Source organism: Ambystoma mexicanum, chromosome 1q (genome assembly GCF_040938575.1).
Source record: "Ambystoma mexicanum isolate Mex_15411 chromosome 1q, UKY_AmexF1_1, whole genome shotgun sequence".
NCBI lineage: Eukaryota > Metazoa > Chordata > Amphibia > Caudata > Ambystomatidae > Ambystoma > Ambystoma mexicanum.
Genome location: NC_090922.1, coordinates 31633853 through 31660868, shown reverse-complemented (window position 1 = coordinate 31660868; position 27016 = coordinate 31633853). Strand labels below are relative to the sequence as shown.

General features: G+C 47.5%; 1 protein-coding gene across 1 annotated transcript in view; it reads left to right on the top strand.

Moving 5' to 3' along the window:
• Window positions 1–27016, top strand: part of DPY19L3 (dpy-19 like C-mannosyltransferase 3) — a 2003695-nt gene that overhangs the window by 894509 nt on the left and 1082170 nt on the right. The window contains exon 8 of the mRNA XM_069635451.1: window positions 5080–5214. Within this exon, the coding sequence (XP_069491552.1) occupies window positions 5080–5214 (135 nt within the window). The remainder of the gene's footprint in view (window positions 1–5079; window positions 5215–27016) is intronic.

Below are 27016 nucleotides of genomic sequence, written 5' to 3'. Positions count from 1 at the left end.
TGGATGAGGGGTCTCTCTCTGTTTTTGAATATCTTCGCCTGAAAGGAATACTCAGGCATCCGAGGTGGTTCTCTGATTTGAAGCGTCCCTTTTTCCCCTTTGAACAATTCCTGGCTAGCGCCCAGACCAGAAAGGGCTCTCTTTCTAAGATTTATAAATTATTGGTTACGGCGGACCTGGAGGGTAGGCAGCCTTTTAAGCAAATTTGGGAGGGGAGATTGGGTATGGCAGTGGAAGACTCTACATGGAGAGCTATTTTTAAATCCATTTTTTCGGGGGAGCTGTATACTGCGGCGATGGAGCATGGCTTTAAGGTTCTCCATTCATGGCACCGCCCACCGGTTGTTTTGTCTAAAATGTTTAAAAATGTGTCCCAGATCGTGTTCACAGCGAGGTACTTGATACCACATGTGGTGGGAATGCCCTGTGATCCAGGTGTTTTGGGCAGAAGTACTTAGCTGGATTAAGGATTTAGCGGGGGTCTCTCCATCCCTACTCCCTCTGGAGGTCCTCTTGGGCACACCTATGCCGGACGCTGAGATGAGTGGTTTCCTGAAAGTGGTAGGGGCGATGTTGAGAGCAGGGCGGTTGGCACTTGCTCAAAAATGGAAGAGTCCGTTTTGCCCCTTCTAAAGCGGATTGGCTCAATAAGCTAAAGGCAATCTTTATCTACGAGAAGAAAGCAGCTGTAGCTAATGGTACAATGTACTCTTTTGTGCAGGAATGGATGGCAGTCCTCTTGAATGATGAATGTGACTCTGAGACTGTAGATCCTGGAGGCCTGTGGACTTTTCAAAAATCTTTGGGCTTTCCTTTGAGTTCGCCATTACCTGAAAATTACTATTGTAGTGGGTTCTCCCCACTATGCCAACCTATTTGAAGGGTTTTTGTTGGCCCTTACTCTTCGTTTGTTCGTCCTTGCCACAGTTGTTGTACCATGCTTCTTCCCGGATTTTGGAATGTTTTTGGGCGAGGAGGGGTGGGATGGGGGGAGAGAGGGAGGCAGGGTTTGTGGTTTCTTAAAGTATTTAATGTAAAGATAATGTCTTCTTTTGTTGTGGGTGTTCTGGTGACAGGGATTTCCAGTGTACCTGTTTGTATACGCAAGATGTTAATAAAAACAAAGTTTAAAAAAAAAAAAGATATTCTCAATGGGCAGCTCTGCATGTGGTGGCAGGAGATGGGGAGAGCAGATCCCACTTACTTTGCAATTCCAATGTTATCCAATTGTGGTCTGCTCCCCGCTGTTTGTGTCGCTGACGACGAAAAGACCCCAAAACAAAATGGAGGAGGCAGCATTGTAACCGCTGCAGGGTCATGTCACCTACAACCTCTGACCCTCCCCCTGGGAAAGGGAGGGTAGGGGGCGGAACGGCACCAGGGCGACAAAACAACACAGAAAGCCCGCGAAGGGCTAACAAAGGAAATGGGCGGGGCGAGCACCTTATAAGCGGCAGGGCCGGCCTGCAGAGACATCTCGCTCCTGCAGTGGGACCCCGCCGACTCGCCGGATCAGAAGGATTTCGTTTTCCACCCACCCACCCACGAAATGGCAGGGAAGGAGGGTGATACCTGGACGTCGCTGTCGCAGGACGGTCAGGACTATTGTAGACGGTGTTGGCGGTGTTTGGGCAACCAAGCACAAATGATAGACTCCGGACGAGCCAGAAGGAAACGGAATGGGTCTTCGCTCTTCCGGACCAGCGCCTCTTGGGGGCCTAAACGGCGGGGGCGTCTGGTGGTAATGAACAAGGCTCAGCTTCCCCCAAAACAAACGGCGCTCTCCCCACCCACGGACACCTGCACGGGCAGGATAGGCTCAGGTACAAAGGGTCGGGGGAGTTGGGGGCCTACTATACAAAAGTATAGGTGGAAGCAAGGGAAAGCCGGAAAGCAAGCGCCACACTTGCAGACTGAAGGTCACAAATGTGTACAATAATTCTGTTGTCATGCAAATAAAACTGCGGCCAAGTTTGCCATTTGAAATACTGTGTCATGCCAATTGATTGTGTGGAAAGTTAGCAAAGCGCAGCGGGGTGCATGCGCAAAGGAATAATTGGCAGAAAAGGCAAATGGATGAATGCAGTGGTTATGTTATTACGCCGTCCCTCACTCCAGGTCTATTGCCAGGTCGGGAAGCCAGGGAGCCGCTGCTTTCCCAGCCGCCTCTCCTGCTCTTCCGTCTGTAGCTGATCAGTAATAGCTGGGGGCCATATGTTGTCCCTCCTGCTGAGCCGCCCGCTCACAACCGGCAACTTGTGTGTACCCTATTGGATCTCCGGATCTGTGAGCCTCGCCTTCTTCCTCCACAGCCAGTGCCCCGCCAGCTCCTCTGTGCCTCATCTGTAGTGTCACTCCGGTGCGGGCACTGTATGACTATGCGGGATATCTATCGCACAGGGCAGAAGTGCACAGTCGGCCCGCACTCTCGGGGGTCGGGCTTCTGCAATGTGCGGGTGGTTACCCTCCTCGGCGTCCCCCGCCGCTGATGTTTGGGGGGGCTCTGACTAACGATGCACCCTTCTTGTGAGTGCCTCACCGGGGCTCCTCCTCTCCTATCGGATTCACTGTTGCTGCAGCCGCGGCCCAGGTCTCATGACAGATACCAGTGTGGCGATGCCACAAGGGACGTTGGGCTCTCCCGGTCGGGCCATGCTGGTCTCAGAATGACACGCACACGGGCCGATCTGCAGGTTCCGTTGTGCGTTCTCGCTCAGGGGTTGAGCTCTGTGCGCTAGTTACATTCCGCTTTCATAATCTGGTTGCTCCAGCCTCTGTACTCGCTCCAATCCGCAGGATATCACAAGAAGGATATTTGTTTCAGCGCAGCTCCTCGCGTAAGCGGCCATTTTCACAGAGCGCACAACAACGCCCTGCATGTTACGGGTCCTGTTCAATTAGTAAGCAGATGTTTTCTAAGAGCTGCAGTCTTGGTTTGTTTTAGGGGAACCAAATGGAGCCAAGTACAAGACTTGTTTTTGAGGGGTGACTTTGGGGCTCAGAAGTATGGTGGCAATGGGAAAACATGTAGGCATGTAGTGCCTGTTTTACCACTGCTGATTTGGAAACCCATACGTTGTGAAAACCACCTGTTTTGTGAGTGGGGGAATTGCCTTCATTCACAGTGGCGGTAATAGTGCAGGTGGTATTCTCACATGTTAATTCTCCACCTCCCCAATTAAATCACACAAGACTTCACAATGGTGAGTAACTAAAATGCGTAATTAGTGGTGAATTACCAGTTTACAAGTACCATTAACACCGGCGGGGACAGTTATTCAGTTTGGAGTATTAGGTAAAAACGCCAAACTCGAAGAGAGTTTCCCCTAGTGTCCTGCTGACACAGAGACTTAATAGCACCCTATTTATGAAGCTCTAGTCGTCCTCCTTCCTGTGAAACTATGTGCCAGTTAACTTTCTAATTCTCCTGTAAATACTCCTGACGTTCCTTCAGAAAAAGCTGCATCTGCTGTAATCCAGAGTCTTCTACCCAACCAACCTCTATTTCAATACAATAGAGGGTCCTTGCACCCTGATGCCTGTAAATGCAAATAGCATCAGTAGATACCCAAACTATTGGCATTGCCAATGCTTCATTACTTCATCACCACACCTCCAAATTGTATGTTGCTATTACTCCTATGTGCTACTAGACAGTCCTCCGAAGGGGCCATTATCACTTTTGGGTAATGGCCCTTCCCTTAAGGCTATTCAATCAGAATGTTTTATGTATGGTTGGAAATCTCTGATAATGGCTAATTGGCTCCAATTCCAGTTATAGTCTTGAGCAATAAATGGCCTGCCTACAGGAAGAACTCAGAGTTGCTTGGGGTGTGTTACTCATAATAGAATAGAATGTACTGATCATTTTTTCTGAATGTTAGACAAGTGGGCCACGTGTATAATTGGTATGCTCTATTAATACTAATATTTCTGTTGATGCAATATTTATGAATCATGTCTATGCTGCTTTAGAAATTGTGCTGTATTTCATGGAAAATTGCAAATGTAATATGATCTTGCTCTTAACATTGCTGAATACATTCTGCAACGTATCCTGTCAAATCGTAGATTAACCTTTCCCCATAGTATACGTTTGGATGTGATGCCCATTGTTGCCTTTAAGGACCACCTTGCTTATTGCAAAAGTAACTTAAAAGAGGGAAGCTTTATCTATGGATGACCTGGTATTCCGTCAGCTGTCTAAGCAGACTATGTGCAGTCGAATTTAGAACTTCATATCAAGCCCCGTAAACACTCGGTACTGTAAGTGTCTCTTTTATATGTGCTCCGAGGCTCATGGGTGTGTAGCGCTGTATAAGAGATATATATAGTATTTATGTGCACAAATGGTCTAACACAGAAACATTCCTGTTTTTAATGGTCTTCCAAATGAATTCCTCCCACTTTTTTAAGTTGTGGGATAATAGAGGCAGTTATGGAACCTGTGATTCCTGGTCACACAAAGATCGTTGTAGGAGTGCTTAACTCGATGAGCTGTTCTATGAAAATGCTACACGAGAAATGGCTTTTTGCTCGGTCTCATTATTGTTTCATTGTTTCTACAGTCATTGTGTGTTGATTTTTCTATTGACTGGTTGTACGTTTTACCACCATCTGTCGTCTGTGTTTCTTGTGGGTGGTTTGCTCCTTTCATTTTGCTCTATGTTCATCTTTCCCATTGGTACTGGAAGGTGCCCAGCCAAAGGCCTCACTCAGTGTGGCATTCCATAGCTTCCATAATGTTACCATTAAGTGGACGTGAAGAGGGTGCTTTTCTTCAGGACTAATGGCACTGAAAGAATGCCCTGTCCGAAACAGGATGTACACACGGGTTATGCATCCTAGCCTGAGGTGCAAAACAAAAATACTTTCTGCTAGAGGCAGGCTTTGCACTGTGTGCCTAAAGCAACAACATGTACACCTCTTTAGAGAATCTTAATTCTGCCCTCAAATAGCACAGTTATTTAGTCAGTTATTTAATCACTTGCGCTTATTCTTAATGTTTCGTTTATCACTAAAGCTCTGGAACTAATTGTTGATGACAATATATGTAACTGAGGAATATTCTTTTTTCAGAGGCTGACTCTTCTTGCACTGTTTTTGGCGACATTCATCTTCAACCTAACTTGGCAATTTAATCAATTTGTGATGCTGATGCAGGCATTCGTTTTATTCATACTGGACAGTATTGGCTTGCTTCCTCCAGTAAAGGTAACTTTTCAAGTACTACAATATTTTTTAACATTAATTTCTGATAAGTGTTATGTAGTTATTTGTTTAGAGATATCATTCAACACTAAAAGTAAACATGGCATTGAAATGGGGAAAAGGGGTGTTTTGCTATAACAACGATCCAGATGCAATGGCCGCACACATGTATATCTTTTTAGCACTCAGGAGTTGTCGCTTAGCCAATTAGACGCTTGGACTATGAGCCTTACCTGCTGGTATGGACCTGCAATGAGGACTATGAGCCTTACCTGCTGGTATGGACCTGCAATGAGAGCCCTCAAATGCTCTAGCTGCCCCTTCCCGGTCTCTTCCACTCTGTTAATGCGCCATCATGTCCTCTTCCTTCTGCTCCCCACTGCCAGACTGAGTTTACCCCCTTCAGCCATAGTCTCCCGCCCCCCCACCCACCCACCCCGCCTTCCGCACTTCTGCCATCCACCCACTGCCTCCCATTTATTCTCCTTTCACTTATTTGACTCGCGCTGCTCTGTATTTCCGATTCGCGCGCTGCTCCCCTGGTCCTTCCTGGAAATGGTAAAGGGACTCTGCAAGCTCCCTTTCCCATTTTCATTGATCCACGATGTGTGTAGGTTTTCTTTTCGACTGAGAACATGCCTTGCTCTCAATATTCATGCGATTTACTCTGAATGAAATGGGCTCAGGGTGCCAATAGCTATTATCCCTCATGCTGGCTGATCTTCATGGCAACATTGGTGCTTTGGTGCACCGTTAAAGGCCTTTGCATCGCTTGGATCTTGAACTCGCAATCCATTGCCACCCAGAAAGGCCAATTAGCATCGTTGGTAGTATTTCTTAGTTAAAAAGGATGTATAATCTGTGCAGTGTAAATATCCCTTCATTGTTGCATATGTACGTGATGAATTGGATTCTGCTCCGCAGGAGTACAAGGAGGAGTAGGGTTAAAATGGCCCACTCTGCTCTCACACTTCTACAAACCAAAACACAACGCAATCATAAAGGTAAAACAGGGACCGTTAAGAGATAAACCTCCTTTGGCTTTTGTGGTAACATGGGACGAGGGGAAGCTATACTCTCAAGAGGAGTGTGAAGATGAACCAGTAGTGACCCAAAGAACACAATATTACAGTCCAAAATAAAGGAAATGCCCAATCTAGGTTCTATAAAAATATATATTCTTTAATCAAGCACGGCATCTTCACATAGAACAAATGGAAAATACTGTGCAAAAACCCACCCCAAAGGGACAATGGATAAGATATGATGGACTGGAGAAAGTAGCACTCTGAGCATAGTTCCAGGGGTAGTAGGTAAAGTACCAACTACAAAAGGATATCTTGTGGAAAACGGTAACGGTCATGACCTAACTATTCTCTAGGGTCCAAGTGGACAGGGGGCAGTTGAGGGTCAATACCTGGATCCAGTACCTGGCTCCAGTTTTTGGTGGGATGATCCAGTCAGATCCGGGTCGAGCGTAGATGCAAGCTGATCATGCTCAGTTCAGGCACATAGGATCAAGGAGGCACCTTCAGCAAGCGGGCTTCCACTAGGGGGTGCCCTGTGCAGTAGAAGGGTGGCTCTCAAAGTTGCAGATTGGGCCCGTCGCAGGAACGCTCTGCAGTTGGCCAGAACGAGTCGGGCTTCAGCCTCTGGGAGCGATGGATGGATGACGCTGCAATGGTTCGAGTCGGCGGGCGAAATTAGTCCAAGTGGTAATCTAGAGTGCATCGATGTGTGATCAATGAGGTAGCAGTTCAAGAGCTAGCTCGGTCGAGCTGTGGTTGTAACCTCTGGTTAGAGTCGGTGTGTGACTCTTTTTGTGATTCGATTGGGGTCCCGGTGTGGAGCAGTAGCTTCATGCATACCAGGTGACGAAGTTTAGCTAGGGCACAATGTGGTGTTGTTCTGGTCGAAGGTTCAAGCAGTGAAAGAGGTTGTGGAGGAGTGCAGCAACTAGCACTGACAACTTCCCTCTTGTTCCAGGTGCAGTGAATATGGAGCGACCTGTTCGGGTGGTAGAACAGGGAGCTTTGGCTGGTCTGACCCTCCAGTTTCTGTGAGGTCCACTCAGGGGGACTCGAGGATAGGATGCTTCTGTTCAGGGTCTGCTCTCCCAGCTCAGGAGATTACGGTGCAGAGTGTTAGGTCCTGATCCACAGCGGAGGTTACTCCTGATTGCCCTGGGAGTGTTAGGGGACAGATCTTTCTTCTGTCTCGGATGATTCCTTCTTCACCTGAGGGTTTTGGAGATTATAACTTTGACAAAGGACGTCTAGTGAGATATGCAGAATTAATCTGTGGCCTTAAAAGATCAGAGAGGAACTGAGTGAATCTGATGAAAGGGTGGAAGACCCCTTCTTTTAACGGCAAATGTCCTCAGATGATGGGGCTAAAGCTAACCTGTCTTAGTGGTGCAATCCCTGCACTGGAACAGAGTGGACTTTGCCCTGCTGATGTCACACCCAAAATGCTTTGCTCCAGAGTTAGTGAAGGGACAGGAAAGAGAGAGAGGGACAGTGAGAATCAAGATGCTGGAAGTCTTCTGCCACCCCTCAGAGCCACCCTGCCTATCATAATCCCACCCCTTCCCTTCTCACAGAGAACAAAAGACCTTTGAAGTGCAGCACTCTGGTGTGAGGCTACTCTTTTTGAATGTGTGTACTCCCTTGATGCCCAGGTTCAGGACAGCTGCCTGCTGTGCAGCTGTCTCAGGGAGAGGGTTTTACCTGCCCTCACAAAGAGGTCAACGACGAGGCCCGGTCCTCCAGGTTTCTGTCCAGCCATTTGGTGGGCTACACCCGGCTGACCAGAATCTCCTTCCACAGCAGAGCCGAATCTCAGGAGTTGACACATGTGTGATATCAATTGGAATGTGGCGGTCCTAATCATAAGTAGTACCATGCTCTATGCCACCTAAACGTAGGCAAAGCTTTTATTTAGAGTGTACCCTGCCACCAGCATGGCTGATGTATGATCTTCATAGTTTTGGGTCCAGGGGGCATATCTTAAATGCTGCCTCTGCTCCGCAGGGACTTGGCTGTCTCTGCGGCTGTCAAGTGGGAATCTTGTGACCTTCGAACCTGCTCTGTGCCACAATTAGAGCAGATAACGTGGATCAGACTACTGATGCGGCAGGGCACGAGGGCACTGTGCTTTTGGCATGGAGTCGACGAAAAAGGGGAATCCGGTTGGCAGATTACTCCTTCTTGAGACAGAATTACCCGCATCATTCTATCGGTTAATAAAAATCAAAAAGCCAGGTCTTTGCACCCTTGCCAGATGGCAATTCCTCACATTGTGACCTGGAATTAGTACAAGCTTGCCCATGGAAGTGTGGGAGTGAGGAATTAGATATGCTGTAAGGGAAAGTAGCACATATAGGTGAAGGTAAAAATAACAAAAAGAATCTCACATCAGAGAAGAGAGCAAACATATGTGAAAAGGTTTATTGCAATGCAATACTTTATTGCAGTCAACACTACATAATCCAGATACTTCAGTTTTGAGTATTGAGACTTACAGAAAAACAGTAATAAAGGAAATGCTACCAGATTTAATACAATTAATCATAGACATTAGCTGGACAGCTTCAGGTCTTTGCTCTATGGCTGTACCAACAAGCATATTTAGTATTCACCTGAATAGTTCAAGTATTGAGATGGGGGCTAAAGGATGACAACTTATTGAGCTTTGATCCTGGGGTTTGCCTGGTGACCGTCAGCCCTAGGGCTCCTTCAAGTGTGACCACCGCCCTGCATATACAGCAACATCCATCTTTCCATTGCCTCTTGTTACTGCCCTGGTTCAAAGGTAAAGAAGCCTTGCTTGGCAAATTTGAACTAGTCCATCAAAAGATCTTGCAATACCAGCTTAACATCACATTAGGTACTTGGGTTTAGTCACCCTAAGTTTCCTAGGGTCATCCAGATGTGGACCCCTTGCTCACTGTGCTCAGAGAGGCACAGCTCCACCTCACTGATGAGGCCCAACAAGGCTGAAACAAGTGTCTGGGTTTGCTGTTGCTACTCTTGTTCAGAAGAGAATTGCTATAGAATTTCGGTGCTGGACTGCCCATCTCGGCGGGACAAAGACTGATATGTCGTAGGTTCAATGACCAATGCAAAAAGAATGGGAGAAAATGGGCAACCCTGTCGGGTGCCCCTGAGGAGTGTGAATGGTGCAGATGTTAGGGAGTTAACCAGGACCATTGCTGTGGGACATGTATACAGTAATTTAATGTATCTAATCATATTTGGACCCACACCCATCTTCCCCAGGACCTCCCACATGTACCGCCACAAGACCATGACAAAGGCCTTCTGGGCTTCAAGCGTGACCGCCACAGCCTCTGCATTTTGATCGATCCTGGCCATGACATTGAAAAGACGCCTAATATTAAGTGCAGTTGACCGTCCAGGCACAAAGCCACTTTGGTCTTCATGCACCAAGCGTGGCATGATCGGTAAGAACCTGTTCGCTATAACCTTTGCAAAGATCTTCGTGTCCAGGTTCATTAATGACAAGGGTCTGTAGGATCCACATTCGTCACCAGGTTTCCCAGGCATTAGAAGAGTGGTTATAAGTGCTTCCCGCAGTGAGGGGGGAAGGGTGGATTCCCGGAGCGTTTCAGTCCAGACCTCAAGCAATCGGGGCGCCAGGAGTGCTATATGTTCTTGGCAGAATTCAGAGGTGAGGCCATCGGGTCCGGGGGCCTTGCCCTTCGGCAGGTCGGAGATGGCCTTTACTATTTCATTGAGCGTGATAGGGTCGTCTAGTTGTTCTTTGGTTGCATGGGATATGTGCGTCATGGGGACCTGGTCAAGAAACTCATGCATGCGATCTACGCTATGTTCCAGGTGTGGGGTGTACATACAGTTCAGTGTAAAATTGTGTGAATACCTCCAATATCTGGTGGTCCGTCCATTTCGGGACGCCATGTGCATCCTTGACACTCTAGATCTGTGAGTGGCCCCCCTCAGAGCAGGCCAATCTAGCTAGTGTTCTCCCGGGCCTTTCCCCCTCCCCGTATATCTTAGCAGCACAGAGACGGGAGAAATAGCGTACTTCCCTCAAGGCATGCGACTCAAAAAGCCCCAATTCCTCCCTAATCTGTGCCAGTTTAGCAGGGGTAGCTGCCGTCGCACACTCCCGCTCCAGCTCCTTAAGTTTGGTCTCAGAGCGGCGCAGGTCGTTATGTATAACTCTTAGAATTCCCGCCTCCTTAGATATGGACATGCCCCTAATATATACTTTAAAGGCTTCCCAGCGCAGGCCCATCGTTGTGTCATGCTCTGTGTTGCAGGCAAAGAAGGTTTCTATGTCTGAGAGGATCTCGGCCCTGTAGACCACATCTAAGAGGGCCGCGGACTTAAAGCGCCAAGCAGCGCAAGGGGGCGGGATCGATCCCAACACAATGGATTATTGGAGCATGGTCTGAGAGTGTACGAGGGAGTATCTGAGCACCTTCCACTTTGCCAATCAACTCACCTGACGTGAGAAACAGATCAATCCGGGAAGAGCTATCATGCACCGATGAGTAGTATGTGTATTCTCGCGCCAGGGGGTTAAGAACCCGCCAGACGTTCTCTCGTGCTGAGCGATAACATGTGTGTATGCAATCTCCGGGCCGCACATGACAATGACCTAGGTGCAGCTCCAGTCCTGTCCAAATTGGTGTCTAGTATCAGATTCATATCGCCCCCCCCCCCCCCCCGCCAACAATCTGCACTCCAACATACCCCGTGAGGATGGCAACAATGGTGTCAAAAATTCAGGTGAGTCAACATTAGGGGCATATGTGTTCACAATCAAGTATTCACCATTCCTAACTGACCACTTTAACTCACTTACCCCACCTCTCATAGATGGTTGTTCCAGAAACCTGGATCCCCATAACACAGCCCCATTATCATCTCTTCAAATGCTACCTTCTCCCAATCCCCTCGCTTATCCAAGAAAGGGGATGTGGTGAGTCTCTTGATCAGTGAAGACACCCCATCTACCACTCCGCTTCATCCCCTCTTCTTTGCTCCAACACCTCTCGCCATATTGATCAGTGAAGACACCCCATCTACCACTTTGCTTCATCCCCTCCTCTTTGCTCCAACACCTCTTGCCATAATTCTCCTATATCAGCCCCTTATGCTTTCAATGTCTTTTTCCATTTTGTTTTTTGAAATCGTAATCTAATCTCTGTACTCTGAAGTCGTGGCAATACCAATGGGAGACTTCAACATTCCTAACATGACTAAGGCCTACCATCTTCAACTTTTATCCTTCATCTCCCAGCACTATTTTCACCCTCCACTTGATCAACCCAATTTGGGGCAATTCAGTTGATCTCCGATTTTCTCCTCTCATTTTTAGTCCCCACCTCCCACCATTAACCATTATCCTCTTGCACTTCAGTGTGCCTGTCCCTCATTTAATGTGCCTCCAACCAGATCTTGATTAACAAGTGCAAACATTTGATTGCTTGGTTACATATCTACAGTCTGATCCTCCTTACAGGGGCTCTTTCTATTCCTTTCCATCTGTGTTGAAAAGGTCGTCCATGACTTCAACTTAGCACATGCACTGTTTTTCTGCCATAACACTGACTGCACTAGCCCCCATCTCGCAGTCTGCCATTCCATCTTTAACTCATGCAGACTGCTTTGCTCATCACAGCATTAAGGAACTATTAACCTCTTGCACTATTTCTCTTTCTCCACTGGGACTCTGCCAGCCTCCCATAGGGAAGCCACTGCCATAACCCCAACAGAAATACTGTTGCCAGCCCAACAAAAATTCCATTACTGACCAGTTTCCCTTTTCTTGTTTCCCGTACTTATCTAAAACTCTAGAGCGCATTGTGTTCAACTGTATCACCGTCATGTGGCATCACATACTCAGTGACCTTCTTCTTTTTTCTTTTTTTAACTCTTTATTATTCAGATTTTATCATACAGTAAACATTACAAGCCAAAAACCACAGTAACTGCCCAAGCCCCCTCCCACCCTGAACAAACCCTGGTTCAATTCTGCATTGATATATTTGTCACATACTACATTTTAGGAGGAAAGGCAAGGAAGCAATGGAAACAGCGTAAAACAAGGAGCGTTGTTCTCTTGTAGCCTATGATATAAGTCCCCTTACAGCACTGAGTCCCTTCTCAGGGGGGAAAGTATGGTCCTTCTCACTATGGTCACCTTGCCTGGGGGCCATCTCACACTACTGACATGTCATAATTCCATATGGTTGACGAGTAGCTGAGATGAAAGGAATGGAGGAGCTGGTGTAAAGCGTACCTTGGGCGGCTCTCACAGCGGGCTGTACCGTAATTGACTATGCATCTACAGGATTTTCCCTCCCTGCAGTGTAAGAATAGAAGGGTGCCCGATAGTCAACCGGCCTACCACCAAGGGGTAGAGTGGATGTGTAGGAGGATTCACGCATTTCGCATGTCTTCATTATACTCCGCCATTTCTTAACAGTAGGTGACCTCTGTCTCATCCAGGATTTAGCAATTACTTCTCTTGCGACCACTGAAGCTGCAGCTAGCAGTTTTCTCTGAAGTTTGGATGGAGCGGTAAATAGAGGCAGGAGCCAAGCTGCTGGTAAGTCACATAGGCACCCGGGGATCATTGAGTTCATTGCTCTTGATACCCCCTCCCAAAAGATCTGCATGTGAGGACAGTTCCACACCATGTGTGCAAAGTCTGACTCGTTATCGCATCTTGGGCAGGACGCGTTCATTTCTGGGTAGAATTTGTGCAGTCGTGCGGGGGGCCAGTAGAATTGATGAAGGAACTTGAAATTAATCACACGGAACCTGCCATTCAGAGAGATGCCCCTCGTCTGCCTACAGATAGGAAGCCACTGTTCCTCCTGGAGGGGGGTCCCAAATGCTCCACCCCACCTAGCCCTGTACAGCACCCGGGGGGCTGGATGTACTGCTTTAACCAGTTTGTATAGCATGGAAACCATGTTTATAAGAGTGGGGGGGATTAGTGATAAAGTGTGTCAGAGGAGATGGGTTGGGCGCTGCTGGAAAGTTTGGCCACAATCCCCCAAGTGTTTTTCTTAGTCTATAATAAAAGAAGAGAGAGATTGCATTCCAAGAGCCCCGGCTCCTAAGGAGTTCCCACTGAATAAATTGTCCATCATGTACAATGTCACCCAAGGAATGAGTCCCCAATTTCTGAAATTGTACCTTGAAGGATTTCTCAGATGTGAGGGGGAGGCCATGAATCTCAAATCGTGCAAAATCCGGATGGAAGTTACCGGGGTGCCGGCCATCTCATTCATGCTGTCCCATGCCCTTCGGTTCACTTCCAATGGTTGGATTTCATCCTCGGAACGTGCCTGGGAGTCCCCCAGAGTAAGCCTTTCACATTGAGTGGTTGCGCTATTTCTTTTTCCAGTTTGATATGAGGGAATTCTATAGAGGGGCGCCACCACCAGACCGCGTATTGCAGTTGGGCGGCCAAGTAATAGGCATACAGGTCCAAGTAATCCAGCACCGCAGCTTCATAGAGTAGAGATAGCACATCTAGCGCGACCCGGGCATGTTTGCCTGCCCAGACCAGTTTGATCAACATTGAGTGCGTACGTCTCCAAAACCATGACGGGGAAACGAGTGGGACATTGTTCAAAATATATAGCATTTTAGGTACTAGCACCATCTTGGCAAGGGCTAAACGGGTGGCCTGGGACAGGGGTAATCGAATCCAGACCTCGACCTTACGCTCCAACTGGGAGAGCGCAGCTACATTGTTGTCTTCAAGCAATCAGAACGGACATGTGGAAGCGACTATCCCTAAGTATCTCACACCCTCGGGGGACCAACGGAAGTCTGTGCCGACATCGGCGGGAGCAACAGAGGGGGTTCAACATAGTATTTCAGACTTGGACCAGTTGATGCATAGGCCCGAGAAGGCCGAAAATTCGGTAATCTCTTGCAATAGTGGGCGGAGATTCTGCTTGGGATGTTCGATATACAGTAACCTATTGTCCGGATAAAAGGATATGCCGGAGACATGCAAGCCAAGTTGTACCCCTCTATGCGAATGGAACTCCCTGATGGCACAGGCGAGAGGTTCTATTGCCAGGGCGAAGAGGATGGGGAGAATGGACATCTCTGCTGTGTCCCCCTAGTGAGACATATCGTCTCAGAGGTCTGTTGGTTCTTGAGGATTAGTGCTTGTGGGGAGGAGTATAGCAGGTGCATCTACTCTATGTATTGTAAAACCAGTCCCGACCTGCGGGGTACCTCGAACAGGAAAGGCCACTCAACGGAGTTGATGTCCTTCTCTGCGTTGAGGGTGGCGACCACTATGGGGATCACCATGTTGATGTTGTGCGTCACCGAGAAGAGGCGTTGTAGCTTATTCTGTGTGGACCTGCCCGGAATGAAGCCTGCTTGATCCGGGATGACCAGCGCCCCCATGTGTGGAAGCAGCCTATTTGCCAGGAGTTTAGCCAGTATCTTGTCCGTATTAATCAATGAAAGGGGCCTGTATGAGGCACATTTTTGGGAGTCTTTATTGGGTTTGAGCAAGAGCGTGACCAAGGCCGTTCTGGTGGATTCCGGTAGAAGGCCAGTGGACAGGGATGCCTCGAACATACTGCATACGTGGGAGGCAAGAATCACTGTGTTTTCCTTGTCAAACACAGCAGGGATACCATCCTGACCGGGGGCCATGCAATGGGGAGTTCCTGTATAACCTTGCATATTTCCTCTGCATTGATCGAGGCGTTCAGTGGATCTGCTAGGGAGGGGTCTAACCAACCCAGGGCCACCCAATCTAGGTACAGCTGGATGTCCTTTAAGGATGCAGCTAGTTGGGACGAATAGAGCTGACTATAAAACTGTTGCAATCTCGTATTTATTCCAGCTGAGTCGCGGATTAGTGCCCTGTTGGAGTCCTCGATTTCCAGTATACCCCCTTGTGCCTTCTCCCTACGTATCGCCCATGCCAGGGTGCGACTGGGTCTACCTCCCTCGGCGTAGCTGATTGCCAATGCAGGGCCCCCCAGGAACTTATCCTTCCTTTGTGCCGTCTCCAAAAATTCACAGCATTTATCTCCGAGCTTCTCAGAGATATGTGTGTGTGTTTCCCACAGGTTGGATGTTTTCTAAATCCTGTATCTCCTCTTCTACTCTACGGAGAGTCTCCCACAAGGACTTCAGGACTCTGCCCTCTCTAGAGATACAGCAATCCCTAATAACGACCTTGAAGGCCTCCCACAATGTCTGATAGTCCGGGACGGAGCCAACATTGTTTCGAAAGTATTTGTCAATGTCATCTCTCAGGGCATCTTGGAAGACAGCATCTTCAAGGGCACAGGGGTGGAAACGCCACTGAGGAGGGGAGCGCAGGCAGCTGAATGGTGGCTAGGATCGGGGAGTGGTCTGATAGGGACCTGGGCAATATTTGGGTGCTATGTGTGGTACGGGCCAGGGGGATAGAGAGCATTATATAGTCGATCCTGGAGGCCGTGCCATGTACTTCCGAATAAAAGGAGTATTCCCGCACTTCTGGTTGTCTAAGCCTCCATATGTCCACAAGGCCCATGGATTCTGCTATATTCCTCCAGACCGTTGTGGCTTTGGGGGGGGGAAATTTTGTGGTGACAAAGCGGTCCAGGTCTAATGACAGCGCCATATTAAAGTCCCCAACCCATATGATTTCGTAGGAAGGGAATGTGTAGGTTCACGCCATGCAGTTCTGAAAGAAGTTGGATGAGACCATGTTAGGGGCATACACATTGACGAACAGGACCTTTATGCCCAAGCACTCCCCGGCCACCAACTGATAACGATCCTCTGCATCAACCAGCTGTTTGTGAAAGAGGGACTGGTGTAAATAAATTGCTACCCCCCCGCCCCCGGATTGTGACGAGAAGGAGGCCCCATAGCGATGAACTCCTCAACCTTTGGCCACAGGGGGAGGACGCCCCCGCGGGGAGGTGTCTCCCCTGCATATAGAGGGCATTGACCCCACGCAATTTAGCGTAGTTCAGCACCACTCTTATCTTCTTGTGGTTAGTGAGGCCCCTAATGTTCCAGGACATTACGGTTAAAGAGCTAGATGACATGGTGTCTTGGGTTAGAACACCCCCCTGGAAGGAGCGGTTTAAACCAGGACCTTTTCCGGTGGTCATACCTGCCGAACGCATAAAAAATGTGACGTTGCAATAAGGAGCTTGTATGAACTATGCACCGTGAACAAACAACTTCCCCGATTTCCCCCCTCCCACACCAGAAACTTAAACATACCGGCTGAATCCCCATCACAGCTCAACCAAACTAACTAACTAGGCGCAGTGACTGCGACAATGGGGGGCGAGTGCTTCTGTAGAACTCCGACATTACGGTGACTCCAGAATACTCTCCACAGCTTTGTGCTCACCTGCCAGAGGATAAGGGCAGAGGCCCCAGTTGGATGGGGGCGGTCCGCCACATGGAAGAGAAATTTAGGACAGCAATCACACTAGGTCGGCATGTGCACCCGCAGCACCTGGCAGCTCCAAGACGAAGCAATCTGCCGAGGCAGGGGTGGTAAAAAGTAGGGTTTTCCCATCATGTACCACTCGTAGTTTAGCCGGATACAACATGGCATAGTGAATATTCTTTTCCCCCAGTTTATTTTGTACTTGTTGGAAGGTTTTCCTCTGCTCCTGGACTTGCTGGCTTAAGTCCGGAAAAAGCCTGATAACAGAAGAGCCATGTTGGAGTTCGCCCTTGTCCCTGGCGGAACAGAGGAGTACGTCCCAGTCCCTGTAGTTCAAAATCCAGGCAATAATGGGTCTGGCCAGGGCCCCTGCAGGTGGTCTAGCCGCTAGGGAACGATGTGCCCTTTCAACTAGGAACATGGATGTCAGAGGGGGGTGATCCAGTATAGCAACAAGAAGTTTTTTGACAAATAGTTCCATGTTGTCTATGTGGGTGGACTCCGGGACCCCCAGGATGCAGATATTGTTCCTCCTTGATCTTCCCTCCAAGTCGTTGTTCTTTGTCTCCACCCGTATCACTGATTGCTGCAAGGACACAACCTCCCTCTGTTTAGATGTCAACATGTCTTCTGTGTCCCCAATGCGCTGCTCCACCTCCGTCATACGGCAGAGTTTGTCGATCTGTATCGTGGATGTCTCCATCCTGCAGGTCAGTGTGTCTATTTTTGATCTGAGGGAGTCCGTGCTATTCTTCAAACACAGTAGGGTTTGATTCAATGTGGCCATGTCGACTGCAGTAGGTGTCGAGGAGGAGAGGGAACATCGGGAGGATGGTCCTGCCTGGTAAACTGGTCAATTTTCCAGTTGTTTCCCATCTCACCTGGATTTGGGGTGATGCCGTAGAAGTGTGGGCACCGTCCAAGCGCCCCTACCAACTGAAAGCGGGAAACTACCAGACGAGCAGGCAAAACCCAGAACGGGGGGTATTCAGCCAGCCAGAAAGATCTTGGATGCTGGGGGGCAGGGGGTGCTATGGGTGACGGAGCCTGCCCGCGTTCCCCCTTGTCAGGACTTTAGGTCTTCTTCTCCTGGCGCAGAAGCAGCACAAACACCTGCCACCCCGTTAGGTCTTGGCACCTGGGTTAGTGATACCACAGGCCACTGCAACCCTTCAGGGAAAGAGGGTTAGGGTTTGTTGAGTGGATAGGTTGGGGGGGGTGTAGGAACACCGGAAAAAGGGTTAAGAAAGTTGTGAGGGTAGGTAGGGGGTGGTTAGGGAAACATGCTCCTCAACTCCTGCTTCTTGAACTTGGAGATCTCCACCCTCACACTCCTGCACACTCCACATTGATGTTGTATGCCCAGTGTGCCAGGGCCTTTGTACTGGAGCCCCTAACCAGAATACTGCACCTATGCAGCACTAATGCGTATACTGTCCTAAACTCTGTTCCTTACCAAAAGATAATGCCCCTTTACTTTCCCCCCACATTACATCATGTAAGGCATTGACATTTCTCCCCACATTACATCATGCAAGGCATCGGTTGTTCTACATTTATACCATGCAGGTGGAACAGACCCTCACATTACCCCATGCAAGGACGTGCCCGGGGACCGTAGAAAATACATAAACACTTAGCTTCGTGTTTGATGCAGGTTCTGAGGTTTTCTGGCCTTTTTCGTGTTGACTAGCCCAAGCGCCGTCCTCTGGCTCCGTTCGCCACTTAAAGGATATAAGGCAATGTCAGAACGGTGCGCGTACACTCGCTTCCCTGATAGGTTACTACCGAAGCTTTCGGCGCTACCTTGCCAACACTTCAAAGAGAACATATAACTTAAGTGCCCCCAAGATGCATGCGCAGAGTGTATAGATGTGTCCCTATGCAGGGTTAATGAGAGAGCCCCATGCAATCAGTCTCAATTAGAGACCGTGGCTCCGGTTATGCGCTGTTAGTATTAACAGGGTGGGTTCCTTCCATGCAGTGTGCAGCAAAACTGCTGCGTGAGGAAAACCAGTTAACATTACTTATCTTGCATCTTTCGCGGGTGTGTCTGCAGGCGGGCTGGTGCCCCGCGTAGGTTTGCCACAGGAGCTGTGTGGAAACACGTCCTTCATTGGTGCCGGTCAGGATTGCGAGCAGCGATCGTGGGGCGTGGCTCGCGCATGCGCATCTGTGCGGGCGTGGCTATCTTCTCCCCAGCAGGCTCGTGCTGCACATAGCCTGCTGGGTAATGTAGTCTTCTGGCTGTTCTCCACCCCTGGACTCCGGATCTACAAAAAGGGTGGAGAACACGCCTGGAGAAACTTGTTGGATGCCTCAGGGCCTCTCTCCTCCCTCCAATACCCACCACAGGTGTCATCACTCCTCCCACCACTCCTACATCTGCCTGAGACCTGACACCCCTGCACTATGCCTAGAGCGAGAGGATGAGGTCCGGGTGTGTGGCAGTGGCAGAGTTCGCTATCCTCCATGGTGATCTAATGTAAATATGTTGCTAGTAAGGGTGAGTGAGTTTCACTTTTCTTATGTATTCCATATTAAATTGCTGGTATCTTGGGGAGAAGTCCCCTTTGTGACCTTGGGTGGGCTAACGCCCTGCTGCTCCAGGTGGGTTTCTCAATGGGACTCGCACCACAGTCCACAAGCAAGCCCTATCCCAGTGTACTCCCATGCATGGGTCTCTGCTGGGGTCCCGTCAGTACACCAAAGAGAAGATCCTCCTTGGTGGAATTGGACAGAGTTTTCTCCAGAGGCCTGGTTTAGAATACAGGTAGTGCAGTAGACTGGAGAGTCCGTGCTTACCAACTGGCAGCTCTGTGGTGCAACAGTACTCACAGGAGGGCTGTTTGCCCTGAAGAAGGAGATATGATATGATATGGCATTTATAACGCGCCTATACGCAAGTGTTTCAAGGCGCGGCGAGGCAAGGGAGGGGGAACAGTGGGAAGACAAACAGCGATCCTACTAGGCCAGGCGTCCTTCAGATCGGGCAAGTGCATGGGAGGTGAGGGGGAAAGTGCAAGGGAGAGGGGAGGGGAGAGTGCAGTACACGGAATAATAGACTAATAACATAGTAAGTATGGCCATCTGGTGGCAAGTGCAAGGGTAAGTGCAGGCATCCGGTATCAAGTGCTGGTAGAGGGACTGAAGGGATACAGCGACAGTCCAGAGTGCAAGGGTTGACAGGAAGGCAGTGCAGGAGTGCGACTGGCGGTGGAGGGGACCTGGGCCCGAGATCAGGGGGTGGCCAGGTAACCAGTGCAGTTTCAGCTATGGGTTCAGCATGGGAGAGGAGGAGAAAAAGCGGAAGCAAAGAGAAAGGTTTTGAGGTGCTTTCGGAGCTGGAGATGGTTCTCCTCAAGTTAAGTGATGCAGGGAGGCTGTCCAGAGGGCGGCCACACCCGAAGAGAGAGATCTACCGCCAACTTGTTGCTTGGAGAAGCGACTGACCCCGAGGGAGTTGGAGGCGGTTGAGAAAAGAGCTTGAGAAGGAAGATATGTAGAAAGATAGAATTTAAGGTGCCAGTGCAGGGATTACAGTCCTGGAGAGATACGATCCCTGGGCTTGAGGCCAAGAACAAGTCTTGCAGTCCTGAAGCAATGGGGTGAGCTCTGAACCACGCAGATCCAAGTTGGGTGCTCAGGCGGCGTATGCTTTCATGCCCACTGGGTACTGGGCAGGCCCGGGGCGCCGAAAGAGCTAAGCGGATGCCGGCCACAGTAGTCGTGAGGGGTGGGGGAGGAGGAATACATCCAGTATTGCGGTGCGAGATCACATTTCTTGTGGTCATGTTGGAATCAAGCGGCAAGCAGCTTGGAGCAGGATATTTATTACAGGATGTTTGGTGTCTCCGAAACAAGCTCTTTCAGGCAGCGGCCATACTCTCAGCCACTCAACATCGCTCCAGTCCTAGCATCCCATCTCTTCTGTCAGCGTTCCACAGTAACCACTCATTGAAAGCAACGCTCACCAGTGTCTCTAACTTCCTCATTGCTGCTCATCACTCCCCCATATTTTCTTTCATAATTCTCTGGATTGGACTGGGACACAAGCCTGGGCAGCAAAGAAAAGGTGGCCTCTATCGACTCAACGAGGGCCACAATGATAAACGACTGTGCATGGAGCAGTTTGTAGCAATCCCCTGAAACTGATGTCTGCTCTCAAAAAGGTATTTCAGCAATGATAATGGATTGTGACACCTCTCTTTTTAATGTGTAGAGGGTCGAAAAGCCAGTGAATGCAGAGAATGTGGCCTACTGCCTCTTGCAGACCTGCTGCCAGTATTTCCTGTACTAAGATAAGAGACGCATGCAGAAGCTGGCTCATTATATTCTTGTAGTACACTGACACAACTAAGTTAATCGCAAATGACTTGAGTGTTTGGAAATAAGGTTCAACTAAGTTTATTATTCGCAATGGGATCAGAATTGTTTTAAGTCTTGCCACACTGGGGTTATGCCTTACCAGATTGCACTGGGCCCAGGGAACCTTGGGGCTTTACCTTGGGACTAATATGCGGCTCTACCACAGCAGCCACCAGCACATGTGTAACATGTGCTCTCTTTCTAGCTCCGCTTTACCACCTGCTTTATTGACTTCTTATACTCTTCTCCCACTGCGTCTGTTCTCCTCTTCCTCCATGACACCGTAGATTGTTCATTGTTCTTGCCCGCTCTATCTCCTCTAATTTCCTCTTACTTTCTGGGTGATTCTAGCTTCTCACACCTCTGGAACCTTTTCTTCTCTTTGTTACGCTTCTTCTGATACTCTGTTGCTTTTAATTTTCTTATCTACTCTGGTGTCCATCTCTGTGCTTCTCCCCTCTTTCTCACCTCTTTTATATTGCTTCTCCCTCCATTCTGTTATTTCCATTTTGTTTTGTCTGCTTTTGTTTCCTCCTCCTTTCTAATATAGAACTGTTTGTATGCTCTCCTCTCTTCGGTCCTACTTAGGAATATCTATTGCTCCTCTCTTCCTTCACTGTGAGCTGCTCCACTCTTACTCTCCCCTTCTCTCTGGCATCTCCTACTTCTTACTCTGCTTTTGTTGTTTTCCGCCGCTGCAGTCTGTTCCTGTATGCTCCACTTTTCTGCTTTCTACTCTTTCACTAACCTCTTCTGCATAGTTTGCTCACCTGCTCCCCTGCCTCCACTGTCTTTACATGTCTGCTTCACTCTTTCGCTCTGCTCCTTTGTAGTCCACTCCTGCCTTCTTCACTTGCCTCTGCCTGTCACAGCTGAGTGCTACTCCTCGCTCATCACCACCGACACCATCCCACATCGCTTCCCTCCACAACTTTTTATAGTAATGTGGATTATCACCCAGGATCCATAAACAAGCAACGACACTCAGCTGTGATACAGGGTTCTTTCTATGATAGATTGGTGGGGCATATTCAAACTCACGTTCCCAGCGGAACCTTGTTGGGTTGCTAATGCCAGTGCGGATCCGCAAGGAGAGTCATTCAAGATTGTGGCCGCCATCTTGCCCATTGCATTGCTGCAGCTGCCCATGGAATCATCAACACATTATTGCTCGGCCAGCTCTACCAACATTCCTCTACATTTCTGGTCACCAGTACAGTGAGACTGTTTGATGTTTGTCTGATTTTGACCCATTGCACAATATTGAGAAGTTTCACATAGTGTCCGTACTCAGCCAGCTTCCAGGTCAGAGTTGCAATGTGTGGGTACTGCAAGCTGTGTAGCTGTATAACCTGGGCTAGTCCTAGCCCAAGTCTCCTCACTCACTGAGGGACATCTTTCTTCTGATACACCCCTCTGCTGATTTAGTAATCACCAGATCAAAGGGGTAAATCAAACGAAAGCGCGGAAGAACAGCACTGCCGATAATCCCATACTGTAAAGGAAAAAGAACACAGTTTAGGTCCAGGAATACAATGGTTAACAAGGTAGAACTGGTATTGGAAGAATAGCCTACTTTAAATGGAATGGTTTCTTGTCTGACCCTGGGCGATGTTACACAAGCTCTCCAACACGGTTCCACCCCACTAAGAACAGAAAACAACAGACGTGTATTACTTCCCACTGAAGACCTTGAGGAATAAAATACATAAGGCTAACCGTAAGAGGCAGGGGTATGGATCTTACCAGATCTATGGATGTGTAAGAGAATCAACTCTGTTGCCAGTGAAATATCCAGAGGAAAACAACGTAAGGGAATGTTAGTATGCGACTAAACCCGAACGGCATTAGGGACGCACTAGATTTGGGGGGAGGGAGGGAGGTGCACTATTGTCTTGCTGCAGAGCGTCCTGGAAGAGTGCACTCCTGATCCTTAGTAGCAGGTCCAAATGTAAGTGGTCAGTTCATGTGGTGAAGTTTGTAGGGACATGGAACAAGTAAGGGGCTGAGTGAGTCCGGGGTTACCAGCTAAAGGGAATCGGTATGCAGTGGCAGATTGAGGATGTTAGGTTTAGCTGCCGTCGGCGGTCTTCCTGAGCGCACAAGGCCGTATAAATATGCATAGGCCAATAAAGAGACTAGCAATGTTCGTTACCTTACGAACTAAATGTCAGCGTAAACAAAACAGAATCGCTAAGCAGATACTAAATCGGGAGACAAGCAAGGATCATCACATTACCATACATGTAGATTTCACAGCCGGCATCCAATAAGCATAATCCGTCCGGGGGACAGGCATGGTTTCAAAAACAGGCGGTCAAAAGGGTAAGCAGAATCAAGAGACGAAAGAAGTCCAGAAGACAGCAATAATTCGAAGCTTCAAAAGGTGGAGTCAGGATACACAAAGGATATAACTACACTCGGAAGCAGCGTTCCGAGTGTCAGAGAACGCTTTATACAAATGCTATACCCCGAGTGTTGCGGCCGGAACAACACGTGATGACCATGTGACCGCTATGCTGAAACACAAAGCTGCAATGGAACACAGCGTAGTCAGGAGTGTCTGTGCATGGTGCATCGCCATGGCAACCTCCAGTAATGATAGAAGGGAGAAGCCATGGAACGAAGCAAACAAGGCACTCTTCTCTTCTGGACTGAAGTTGCAGGAAAGGATGATTTACGACCCGTCGGAACCGTGACACATAGGGAGACCTTGCGGTTGCTTTTCTTCCCTTGGTGACTAGTACATCCCTTTATAAAAGACCTTGCCAACTCACATAATAATGCCAGTAATACGTTGTGCCACAACATTCACAGGGAATTCAGGATAACTGGGCACACAATATAGGTTAGGAATGGTTTGGGGAATCTGTGGGACTCTCCCTATTTCTAATTTGACTCCTACATCATGCAGATGGCTGTGGCCCTCAGCCTCTATTGACTCCCCCCGCATCATCTCCTAAATTACAGCATAGGATATTGTCACAGCACCTGATCGCTCATAACCCCTTTGCCGCCCTGCTGTCATTTTCATCCTTCCCTTTTTGCCAGGGTTTAACCCTCAGGTATTGCAGCAGAGAATAATATTATACACGACACAAGGCTCTGGAGAGCAATGGTTCTCTTAGATTAGCACAAGAAAAACCTCTACCCTTGAGCTCCTGATATGGTTCCTTTTAGACAACAACATTGTTGTGGGTCTACCACCAGAATATCCAGATACTAATTATTACTATTCTTGTAAAAATGATTGACATAATGTATCACCAAAACAAGCAATGACACATGCAATGTACTGCCTCTTTATATTCCTATATTGAATCACATCAAAAATGCCCTCACTCATTTTTTAGCATTTATGTATTTCTAGTCTGTTGTAGAGATATGAGCATTAAATATAGTATAGTCAAACAAAAAGTAGTCATTAATATTCATAATAAATGCATTTATTATATTCCTAGCCTCCTCCTCTTCCCCCATTCACTTCTTGGAATCTAAAGCCACAGCCAATCATCACTGTGTATAGGTACCTAAAATATGACGCAGTAAAAGTAAAAATTGGGATATTATTCAAGTCACTAAAAACCCTCTAAATGCGAAGGGCTAAAATAAATCTAGAAAAAGCCCATTGTTTTTATGGTCAATGACCTAAAAACAATCTAAAGCAGTGGTTTAAAAAGTGAGGTAAAACTGCTGACATCTACCTACTTGATTTCTTCCCTTGCAATCACCAGTGCATATGTGAATCCACATATCCTATCATGGCAAGGGGAAATGCATAGAGGACTAAAGGGTGTGAAATGCCCTTTGCCCAGACTTGCATCAAACCATGTCTCAGTGTTTCTCTTTACACCAGCGGATAGTTTGGAGCTAACCTACCAAAATATGTGATAGCCACTGGACATTGTTTAAAGCCTTGGTGTTGTGTTGAAGATCACACATGTGATGATTTTCACCATTTTAACTTTAGCATTGGGGAAAAGACACAAGAATAAGAAAGAGAAATGCATTTGGAATTTCCCCCTTTTAGCAGATCATTCTGAGTGTGGTGGCGACCTTATCCTTCCAGACAAATTAAAAACATGTTGATTGAATTATTTTCTAGTAGACTGGGTCATAGAGTTACTCTTGCAGACAAATACAAACCGTAGTAGAGTTGGCATTAGAATAACTAATCCACAGTATGATACACATGTGCATTTCACCTGAAGATACAGATTTCAGCGGGGAACCTCTCAACTCCCCGAGTAATAGTATAAAGAGACTGAGTTAATGTAGATTGGCGTATGTATTACACTAGGGAATTTATTTGTTTCAACATAGATTATGTATGGGAATATGTGTTAATAACATGTGATGTAAGAATAGCTGTTATTTTGCCCACAGCCATTATAACCTAAATTCTCGATCACCTTTCCTTGATATCTGGGCGACCGTTGGTGTTTACATTGGTGCAATGTTGAGCCCTGCAGTTACTAGCATATTTTTAGCTTTTATATTACTTCGAAATTTACATGGCTCATTTTATCACATATCCATAACTCAAAGATGTTTCTCGAAGTGCCCTTTTTCCAATACTTGATACTGATGTTTGTGAATAAACAACTGTATTACAATTTGTTAACACATGATCCGTTCAGCGTTCTGGCACCAGTGACATCTTTCTTGCTCCCTTATTCTAAAGGACAGTTCTCATCATTGCTTTGTGCCATGTATATCTCCTCCATGCTCAATCCCAGGATGGCGTCCAGCATAGAACTCCATGCCCGTAAAAGTTCACCTGCTTGGAATCTCAAGTTATATATCACAGCACTCTCTGATCAGGAGGCCAAATAAACTATATTTGCCATTTTGTAATATCCTTGATTATTACTTATGGTAGCGTCCTACATGCTTCCAACGCTCAAATCTACTTCACTTGTTTTTACTAAATACTCCTATTGTGCTTCTTTTTTTAATATTATTATTTATTGTGCATTAGTCACAAAAGGACTTTCTACACATTGTTTTTCACATAAATCATAAATGCTAATATGAGAAATACACACAGGCAAAAGGAACAATCAATTCACATTTCGCAAAATAAACACAAAGTCAATTAGTTTCTATCTATCAATTAAATACATAATCTGAAACATATAAACATCATTACATCTCAGTTTTATCAATCGTAAGGATATTTTTATAAAATGTAATTCATTTAAGAATTTTAGCAAAGCAGTGGATAGCGAAATCTCTTTCTCAGAAGATATCCTATGCCAAAAGGCCTGGGTGAGAAGTAGAGCGGGATCGTGGACAAAATGTGCAAAGTATTTTACTTGCTGCGGAAAGGTGGCGGAACATGATATGAGTAGATGGTGTGAGTCCTGAATTTAACCCTTCACCACAAAGAGTGCAGTCAGAGGGTACTGGATCTAGTTTTTGCTAAATACAATGCATTTTGTTAGTCTTGAGCAGATTAAGCCGAAAACGCATCAGTTCTGCCCGCCATGAAAGATTGTGCTTCACTTTCCGATCTACTTTACTTATTTTATTTTTTGATGCGCAAACCTAGCTCGAAAGCAGAAGAGTGCCATACAGGGTGTGGGTACCAGCGTTTGGGCTGGAGTCTTTTAACAGAAGTACAGCACTATGAGTTGTGGTCTGTGCTTCCGACTGTGCATCAGTTAGGACTAGTCCTTGATCGGGTGTAGTTCAAAAAAACACTTCTTTTGAGATTTGCAAGACTGGAGAATTGTGGGGGCATTCTGTACCGATACCGAGATTAGGTATCAGAGGATGGGTGCGTTTTAAGAGAAGAACTGTTTTTGGGTCCTTTCTTTGTGAACTAATTGTGATCCAGCTGGTTGGTGGATGTGCTGCATGAGGAGCGTGTGCCACCAGTTATAGTTGAAGTGAACTGTCCCCCTTGTCATTTGGAGACCAAGCCCGGCCAAGGGACATCCAGGGGTGAAGAGTCATCACCCAAAGTTCATTGAGAAAGGAACTGTTGAGT